The following is a 10364-nucleotide window of genomic DNA, read 5'->3' as shown; positions in this document are numbered from 1 at the left end:
AATTAGAGAAATCCAATTCCTCATACAATCTCAATCCATCTCTAAGGGCTTTCAACTCAGCCATTGAATTTGAACACACCCTATAGAGATTGGAGAATGCTACAAGAACATTCCCATTATTGTTTCTAATAATGTCTCCCCCACCACTAATGCCCGAATTTCCCCTACTAGCACCATCCCATTATTTTATTTTTTTTTATCAACAATGAAATAATTGATTAGAACTAAAAGAGCGAGCAAGTTTATGAAAAATTTTATTTTATTTTATTTTTTATTATTATTATTTTTTTTTATCAACAATGAAATCATGGATTCAAACTAGAAGAGCGAGCAGGTTTAAGAACATTCCAAAAAAAGAAGAAAGGACATACACACCCACTTATGAGGATAAGGAACAAGAGAAGAACTAGCAAAAGAAGCTAAAAGATGCCAGAAGAGTTTGCATACCTCAAAAAATGCACAAGTATTAAAGACTATAATTTAGAGACTAAACTCCTATGTCTTGAACACAAGGTATGATTTCTCAAAGAGGATCAAATGCTTGATTGATGCATTCCACAAGTTCTAGAGTCTGATTCCACTAATATGTTTTGAATAGCCAACTCCAAAGCTAGCTAAAGACCTATTCTCATGGCAGCATATTCAGCAAAAAGGGGGAGATCTAGGACTGCCTTTTAAAGAGATTCCAGTAAAAAAAATATTATAATCATTTTTTTTCCTCTTTTAATATAACACACTTCTTGTTTCAATCAATGAAGAACCTGTCAGTTTAGCGTGTATACTTAAAAAACGTGCAAGACAATAACAACTCTTTAAAGTGACATAACTCATTGGTGGGTAATGCTTGAAAATTGGAATGCTAGCCATATTTCCCTTACATGTGATTAATAAAATCTTGAAATTATCATTTTTTTCTAATGTTGACAAGTGGTGGTGTCTTCTGTCAAAGAAAGGAATCCTAACCACCAAACTAGCTGCAAAATTTTTGATTTCTATGTCTACTACTAACCATAATGGATGCTCAAACAGGGATACATACTGCATCTCTCTTTGCTTTTATTGATAGTGATATTTGAAAACTCAACTTACACCGAAAATTTAAGTTGTTCTGTTGGAGACTTGTTCTTGGAGGACTACCCCACTATAGATATTGTGGGAATATGGAAGGACATTCATTTGGAATGTGGATTTTATTAATATCAATTGTGAAACTAATTGGCATGTCTTCCAATCTTGTGATTTCATAAAAAGAATCTGAGTTGCAGGCCCCTTGGGACTACGAAGAGAGTCTTTCACCAGCCTCTCATTTGACTCTCTTATCGTGTTCTTCAATTCAGACACAATTGCTGAAATGGATAAAAGTAGAATTTCGCACACTTTCATAATAACATGTTATTATATATGTATTCTTCTCAAATATATAATTAAATTGAAGGGAAGTGTAGTTTCTACATATGTGCAAGGGCCAATGGGAGTGCATAAAGCAGTATACACAGATTTCATGGGGGTGGGTTGATCGTTTCGCCCACTTGCGTTGTCTGGGAGCTAAGGCCACACACCCCCTACATAAATCTTTCTCTCTTAAAATTAAGACAATTGCCTAGCATAGTTGGTAGGGGGTAGTGCAATAAGCTCCTCCAACCAGAAGGTCTTGGATTTGAAACTCCTAGTCCTCACCTTCCACCTCTATAGAATAGGATAGAGTAGGTACCGATGAGAAAAATAAAAAATACATCATTATAATATTGAATAGTTAATTAATTAGTATGATAGAGAGAGAGAGAGTGAGGGCCAAAATCGTGCAGTATATATTTAATAGGAGGTTTCCCACTCTACTAATAGAAAATTTATCATCATCAATCAATGGTGCGTAAAAATAATTTAATCAACTAGGAATGCCTACATAATCAAAAACGAAAGAGAGTGTCATTGTAGGACCCATATGGTTAGGATGTGAGATGACGTAAAAAAGCATTCACACACTATTAGAGATTCTTTTTCCATATCTAATGCATTGTCATATTATATATGTGGCACATACCTAATCGTCATCTTCGCATAAGACAATAGACATGTCCAGTGATAAAGCACAGGCATGTCATTTACTCATTTATGTGTTCCATTTTCGTTAATTATTAATACTAAATTCTTATATAGAGATATATATATAATGTATATTACTTTCTACAATTGATAAACTACAAAAGCAAGGAAGTTTGAAAGAAAATGTCATGGAGATACCCAACAACCAACCACGGTCATTGAATTATTTTAAAATAGAGATCTTAATAGAACTATTTCTGATGGGATTAACTAGGATAACATCTATTAGATATATTTTTATTTATTATAGTTTGTTTAAGTTAGGTAAAATAAAAATATAAGGGAGTGGTTTGTGCAAGGATAAACAAGGAATCAGTGTAGGGATGCACTTTGTTCTGCATCAAGAGTAGCTTAGATGGGGAAGAAAATTTGTGGATAAGTGAATCGTTCCAAGGTCCTTCACTCACATGTCAAATTTCAAACAAATCCAAATTAAAAAAAAAAAAAAAAGGGTCCATAGAACCAAAGTTGTGTGCATGAACATACACAAGAAGGTATGATATTAGATAGTAGGGTTAATGATTGAATTTGAAATTAAAATTTGATAGGTGGCCAAGTTAGACCATTTTACTGTGAGTTTTCTTTCTTGTTATTATGCTTGATAAAGTATAATGTCTCACTATTTGTCACATAGGTTAGTCCTTGAGATAGAGGACCACAAATGGCTTATTAGAATAATTTCAACTTAAATGAGTACATGAAATAGCTAAAATTGGATCGGGATCCTCTCCTGGATGGTGATAGCCCAAGTCTTGCCCATAGTTACCTGGGTGATCGACATGTATCCAATCGATGATCCGATGACTCTTTATGCGGTGCCTTTGTTTTGGTCGATAGAAACACAACCTTTGGATCACTGCTTGGACACATATCGATCTCTCAAGTAGTTATGGGCTGACCTGGGTGATCACTGCTCAAGAAAGGAATTAGATTAGCTAAAATTACACTTAGATGTCATTTGATGGTATTTTGATAATTTTACTAAAACTTTGAACCAGAGTATGAGCAACTTTCCTTGCTGATTTTGCATTAAAATCTTTTTTTTTTTTTAAGAAAACTAAAATCTAGTCACTGAGATGCATGTGGGGCTGTGTAAACACTCTTAGTACATTGTACCAAGGTTTCAAAACACAGAATCGGAACGGCGATCCAGATCAGATCCGAATCGATGGCCTAGATCGCTCCAGAACTGGTGTTTAATGCCCTAACCCTATTTTCTATAAAGACCCACACGAACCGAACCCGGTAGCATAGTTTTCAAAACCGGCTTTCGGGTCCTGGACCTCCTGGTTCCTTATCACTCCAATTTCGGTTTAAACCATTCTAATCGTGGGCCGTTCCTTCTAGTGGCCCAATCCAAGAAAATACCGGTTATGATCATCTGACATCTGTGTGGGTGGGTCAGGCCCAATTGAAGAAATTTCTATCAGCAATGAAGGAGAAAGACTGGACAACCATGGAATCTTAGGACCGCCAAATCTGTTTTGGCTTTTTCGGCCCAAAGGAAAAGGTGGGGGCCCAGAAACTTAATGGTCCTGATTTGTTCAGAGTTTGTGTCGTTTCTTATAGGCAATAATAGCTTCCAAAGTACTTGAAAGCACTGTATCAACACCAGAAGTACAAAAAAGAAAGACACTCCCTCTCACACTCACAGACTCAGTCACTCCTCTCTTCTTTTAAAATGTCTATAATACCCTTGTTTTTTTCTTCTATTTGTCGGACACGTGTCACACATTGGATAAACCCAAAACACTTGTCTTTTTTCACTTTGGTGGTTCCCCACCCCCCACCACCAAAGAAGGATTTATTCTCCTCTTCTTTGAGTAAAGTCAATTTTGATAGGCTAATGAAATGGTGGGTTCCATGGGAGGCGTGGGTCTGAGTGTGGGTCCCACAGTAATAAAGAGGTGAAAGGGAAAGGTGGAAATACGTCCAGAGAGAACGACAAAATCTAAAGCCTTTTAAGCTTCCACGTTTCGGATTCTTACAAAAACTATGCCGTCACGCTCTTTCTGTTACAAGACAGCCCACTGTGGTCTCATTATGGTAATTGTACGTAATTAATGGAAAGGTTAGAGGGTATTATGGTAATTACAAATGGGGTTTGCCACTTACCTTTTCTCGGGTTCGGGTCCCATGGAAGGAGATGAGTCCAGAAGGGACGGGAAAGTGTTTTTGTCGTCACGTGCCTTGGCGTCGGCCACACGCAGGAAATATTTTTGTCTCTTTCCCTTTAAATTATTTTGCCTCTTTTAAATTTCGAAAAACTATTTTTTTTTTTTTTTTTTTTAGATTGTTATAAATAGAAAAGGCAAAAGGAAGAGACTGGAGAGAAAAGGGAGAGAGGAATAAAGAATAATAATAATTTATTATTTATATTTTTTTATTAAATTTCGAATAGTTGGATGATGGTGGGGCCCACCCAACAGTTTATTATGGCCGATCGCTTTGTCGTCTCCTTCGTCTCCGTTCACGCCCGTCGTTCATAGAGTTTGACTCCACGCCTTCTCTCGCGTGCGCCGTTCGTCTTATCTTTCACATCCCTCCTCCTCCTCCCTTTCTTCCTCTCTCTCTCTCTCTCTCTCTCTCTCTCTCTCTCTCTACTGTTCTTCCTTGATCTTGGTCGTGTGCTGTTGATTTTGTTTTTTCTTTTATAGTTGAGATCCTGCTTTTTCTCAGTTGTTCAGAGTTGAGAGCAGAGTAAACAAGTGATCCTATAGATCCTATAGAGAGGAGATACGAGATTAGGGTTTGGTTTTAGTTTTCAGAGTTATGAGTTGTGAAAGTGGAAGATTTTGGAGCATTTGTACTTGTTTTTGAGGTTGTTTTTGTTTTCGGTTGTAGAATTTATCTGGTTTTTCAGTTTGATGGCCGGAAGTAACGAGGTTAATCTTAATGAAGCCAAGGTAATCTCTGGTTTTTGTTGTCTCCTCGCAGTTTATGAAGTTTCATGGTACTTGGGAAGAGGAATTAAGTTGTGGTTTTTTGAAGAATATTTGGGTTTTTTTTTTTCCTTTCTGGGTTTGTTAACCTGATGGGTTTCTAGGGATTGAGGGATTGGAATGGCTACTAGAAATTATTTGCAGATTTGGAGTATAATTGTTGTGATTAGATGTCCATGTTCTTGTAATTGATCATCATTTAATCTTCTTTCGAACTCTTGTCTTTTTGTAGACGGTGGTGCCGCTCAATACATGGATCCTCATCTCCAATTTCAAGCTGGCTTACAATCTCCTTCGCCGGCCGGACGGAACCTTCAACCGCCACCTCGCCGAGTTCCTAGACCGTAAAGTCGCGGCAAACGCCAACCCAGTTGACGGAGTTTTCTCTTTTGATGTCATAATCGACAAGGCCACCGGTCTTGTCATCCGGGTTTACCGTCCGGCACCAGCAGATGAAGCTCAGCCGGGCATTGTGGAGCTTGAGCGGCCCCTTAACGCCACTGATGTCGTCCCAGTGATCATCTTCTACCATGGAGGAAGCTTTGCTCACTCCTCCTGCAACAGTGCCATTTACGACACACTTTGCCGGCGGCTCGTTGGCATCTGCGGCGCTGTAGTGGTATCTGTTAACTACCGCCGTGCACCGGAAAACCGGTATCCTTGTGCTTACGACGATGGATGGGCAGCTATTGAATGGGCGAGCTCGAGACCATGGTTACGGAGCGGCAAGGACTCCAAGGTTCACGTCTATTTGTGTGGAGATAGCTCTGGAGGTAACATCGTTCACAATGTCGCCATGAGAGCAGTTGATTCGGATATCGAAATATTGGGGAATATACTGCTCAACCCATTGTTTGGTGGGAAAGACAGAGCTGATTCTGAAAAGAAATTAGATGGGAAGTATTTTGTGGCAGTTCAAGACAGAGACTGGTATTGGAGAGCCTTTCTTCCTGAAGGAGAGGATAGAGATCATCCGGCATGTAACCCATTTGGTCCCAGAGGCATAAAACTTGAAGGGCTCAAGTTCCCTAAGAGTCTTGTTGTGGTTGCAGGTTTAGACCTTGTTCAGGATTGGCAATTAGCTTATGTTGAAGGGCTCAAGCAGGCTGGCCAAGATGTGAAGCTTCTGTTCCTAGAGAGAGCTACAATTGGGTTCTACTTGTTGCCCAACAACAACTACTTCTATACTGTCATGGATGAGATCAAGCAATTTGTGCGTTCTAACTGTTTATAGACTTACTTCAAACTACATAGCAGCATCAATACGTAACTGAAGCTTTGACATTTCACTTGGGTTTTTTTTCTTCTTTTTGATAGTGTGCACTGTGCAGTTTATTAGGTTTGTGTAGTATTGCTGCTCTTCTTACTATAGTGTTCTGTTCTATTGTGGTGGAGATAGAGATGGTCTGTAGCATTCTGGGACTGGTTGTCTTTGGTTCAGTCATGGTTGGATTTCAATATGGAAGAACCTTCTTTCAGTGATTCAGCCAGTTGCAGATTTTCTTGTTCACCATTATGTATGGCTTATGGGCCCAATTGTGTTCTGAAGCTTCAGATGAGTTGGTTTGTACTACTGATTGCAGGAGCCACCAAATTTAAATCTTTACCCCTTCTAACATCCAACCTCAAAGGAGGAGGGAGAAACTGGAGTGTGGGGGTAACATTTGGTGGTTGATCAATTGGGGCTTGGTGCCTGGCTAATGTTATATGTAGAGGGCTGATTTCAGGAAGATGGATGGGGAAACCGTCCATTGTATTGTGAACTTGTATGTTATAGTTATATACTTTGTGTTCTAGAATTATAATATAAGAATGCTTTTCTTATTTCTCACTTGGTCTCTCTGTTCTTCGGTTCTTCTTTGGTCTTTGTTTGCTTTCTTTGCCTTGTTAGAAAATCTTAGCCTGTTAAATGCAGGAAAGCCTATTTGAGTTCTTGTAGAGGAATAGCTTCAACAAAAGTTGCAGATGTCTATTGGATCAAAAAGCACCTTAAAGTAATGTATTAAAATCATGCCATCATCTTCTGTGACCGACTAATATCAGATTTTATCAAAATGGTAAAAGCATTTGCAGCATGGAATGCAACAGGATTGGCTAAGTTAGATCATTTTTGTAGATTGAGGCCAATTCTAACAATGGCAGGGAGGTGTCTCCCAGTCCCAAGAATAAATGGTGGGGCCTTATGGAGAAGTCCTGCTTAATGATTCTCCTGTAACATCTTTGTTTACATCCTTTCCCATACAAAATCTTAACATCAATATTTTCATCTCCTGTATCAGTTTATTAGTATATTGCTTTTCATCCAACCAAACAAAATATTGGATTGACAGAAGGGGAAAACTCGGGGGACAAAAAGGGGAAACAGAGAACAGAAAAAACAAAGAAGAAGAGTGGCTGAAGATCCTTCCAGCCAACCTTTGTATCCCACTTTGATATCCCCATGTCTATATGTATCCCACATTGGATTAAAACTCAACTCTTAACAGCAAAAGTAGACTTAAGACCACCTCAAAATATGTTATCTTTAAGCCTTTATTAGTGGGCATAAGATCATTTGGGTTATGAAATCTGGTATTCCTGAAAAGCTGATTCCATTCACATTGAAAAGAAATGATATATACTGACTTGTTGATGTGTGATTGGGTGGGTCAGGATCATCAAATTCTTTATCATTTAAGATGATTTTTATTATCATTCGTCAGCTCTTTTGATTTTCCTGCAGATGGGTACTGGTTTTGGAGTTTGCGATGGTTGCAAATACAAGAATTGGCTTATTTTGAAGGGTTGGGGAAGAAGATCACATCTACTAACTAGTGTGGTTGGATAAAAGTCTGATGTGTTTGGACTTATTTACAGGTCAAGAAAAGGAGAAAAGGGACCACTTGAGGAACCCAAACCACACAGAGCTTTCAAAGTTGTTGTCTGTTGAACGATTGATAAAATTGGTGGAACAGCTAATGCTTGACAAAGACTTTTGAGTCTCATTCTTATTGGAATTTTCAGACCAAACCCATTTACAAATATCATTTAAACTTTGAATCACTCAATCAAAACAAAACAATCACTTAGCTTCATTAATGAATTCTACTCTTTTTTATTTCAGGGAAAGGGTTTGTTATGTCTTAACTGGCAGTCTTGCTATGGCTTTGTCCTTTCTCAATTAGCTATTAATACATAGTTTCTAATAGGACATAAGAGTTGCTGTCATTAAAATGACTTTTGTTTTAAGCACCGTTTGTGTGCCAACCTATCCTACATTCCTAATCTCTTGTGAACTATTAAATTAATTTTTTTGTTCAAATGTGGAAAATCACTTATTTGTCAATTTGTGGGGCTTTGCTTGTGCTTGTGTACCTCTTTTGTTCACATAAGAAAGTGCAAGCTATATCTATACTTTTATATGTTTAAAATTGAGAGGAAATAGACAAATAGTTTCCTAAATCTGATTCTAGACCAACTCATATGGAATCCATCAAATTGCAAATGGATAGGTTTACTTCAATTATAGTGAGGATCAGTATAGTTAATTTGTAAATCTTCTCCTTTAAAAAAAATTATGGTTAATCCATAAAGTAATGTGTTATCCAATCTTTTGGGTCTAATCAGACTCTTAAGATGAACAAAAAATCGTGCTCATCTCCCTGGTCAAACTTCAAGCTTCAAATATATTATTTGGAAACCAAGTTGGTATAAAAGAAAAATTAAACCAATGTGACCAAATCTGAAATTTTAACTCATATGATATAATTGGCTTAGTTGCTAAAAGTATTATTATTTGACCATAGTTTTGGACATATCTTTGAAATAACACATTATAGCATTAACTAAGCTCTTAATCATACTTAGACAATATACCTTATACCCATGAAATAAATAACTATAGCTTGGCATAAACTATAGTTGACATGTGCTTTTGTACGTAACCTTGGCAATTTGGATCAAGATTAGGGCTGTCCATGAGTCAGATTAAGCCTGATAACAATTTAATTAATCATAATCCAATTAGGAAATGAAAGTATCCATATCACTCACATGGTGATCAAGAATTTTTATCTGACAAGGATTTGAAAATCAGATTTGAACCCGATTTGATCCGAAAATATAATATCTTAAGTTGATCTATTTGTTTATAGATCATACAATTTTGACAAATAGAAGAAAAGAAGGATGATCAGAAGGTTCCAAGCTACTTCAGGTCCTTTCCTAATCGAATCATTAGATTGAATCAAGCTACAACTGGATTTGATATGTTGATTTATTGGATCACTCGGACATAAAGTCCTTATCGACCATTAACGGTTCTCCTTATATTGGTATCTAATTATATGTTAAGCCAATGGTAGGCAACAAAAATGGTACATGTATAAGAAGAGAGAAAGGAGACCCATAATTAATGAGGGAGACTCAGAGAATGTTAACTGAGTTTCTCTATCTTATAGGGTGTGAGCGTGCGACTCTTTCCCCTTACTTTCATCTCTCTAACATTTATTTTTATCATTTTCTATTTTCTTATTGTCTTCATTTCTCCGTAGCTGACCCATAAAGTTGAGATAAGACTCAATTTGTTGTCATTGAAGATCATATGAGAACAAAGTAAACACTTTTCCCATCTGGGATTTTTGGTCTAAAGATGGGCAGCGCTGGACTGGATGGAAGCCTCGGGCTGAGCCCAGCCTAAGGGTGTTAATCGGTTCAGTTTCGGTTTAAATGATGTGAATCGATTCAGTTCGATTCACATTTATTTGACTAAAACTATAACCACACCATTTACTAAACAGTTCCACTTTCTGAAACTGTGACCATTTAGTAAACGATTTCGATTTCCATGGTTTTAAACGGTTTTGATTTCGATTTATTTCATACGGTTTGTAAAACGATTAACAATCGATTTGTTATAACTTGCAACCATCTCTAAACTGAAGATCATAAGCTTATCAAAAAATAATTGACAACCACAAATAAGAGATTCTATATTAACGATGGTATGTCTTGATTTGATAATCTAATGCTATTTCTTTGCATGGTCATTCTCAAACATTTAAAACTAATATCATACAACATCCAAAGCCAACTTTTTACAGCATAAAATATTAAAATGACAAGTGGTTCAGCCAAAACACCCCATCTATGATAACATAATAACATATATGGATTATAAGTTCATGATCTAAAGCCTAAACTTGAATTGAATTGTAATAAATCATACCAAAGCAAGATGGACACTTAATTTAATTGTTAATTGTTATACGGATTACTGTCCCTTCTTTATTTAATTGTTATATGGATTAATCTGATTGGTTTAAACGGTTTTAAATGGTT

At 37.0% G+C, this 10364-nt stretch overlaps 1 protein-coding gene across 1 annotated transcript; it reads left to right on the top strand.

Annotated features, from left to right (window-relative positions):
• Positions 1-4568: 4568 nt before the first annotated feature.
• On the top strand, positions 4569-6876 carry LOC122092152 (gibberellin receptor GID1C-like). Its single transcript, XM_042662485.1, has 2 exons — positions 4569-5009; positions 5278-6876. Exons 1-2 carry the CDS (start codon positions 4971-4973, stop codon positions 6277-6279), a joined length of 1041 nt encoding a protein of 346 aa, XP_042518419.1. The 5' UTR covers positions 4569-4970; the 3' UTR covers positions 6280-6876.
• The last annotated feature ends 3488 nt before the right edge of the window (positions 6877-10364 follow it).

The sequence above is a fragment of the Macadamia integrifolia genome, chromosome 10 (genome assembly GCF_013358625.1).
Source record: "Macadamia integrifolia cultivar HAES 741 chromosome 10, SCU_Mint_v3, whole genome shotgun sequence".
Lineage (NCBI taxonomy): Eukaryota > Viridiplantae > Streptophyta > Magnoliopsida > Proteales > Proteaceae > Macadamia > Macadamia integrifolia.
The sequence above is the reverse complement of the archived record's forward strand: the minus strand, read 5'-3'. Positions and strand labels throughout refer to the sequence as shown.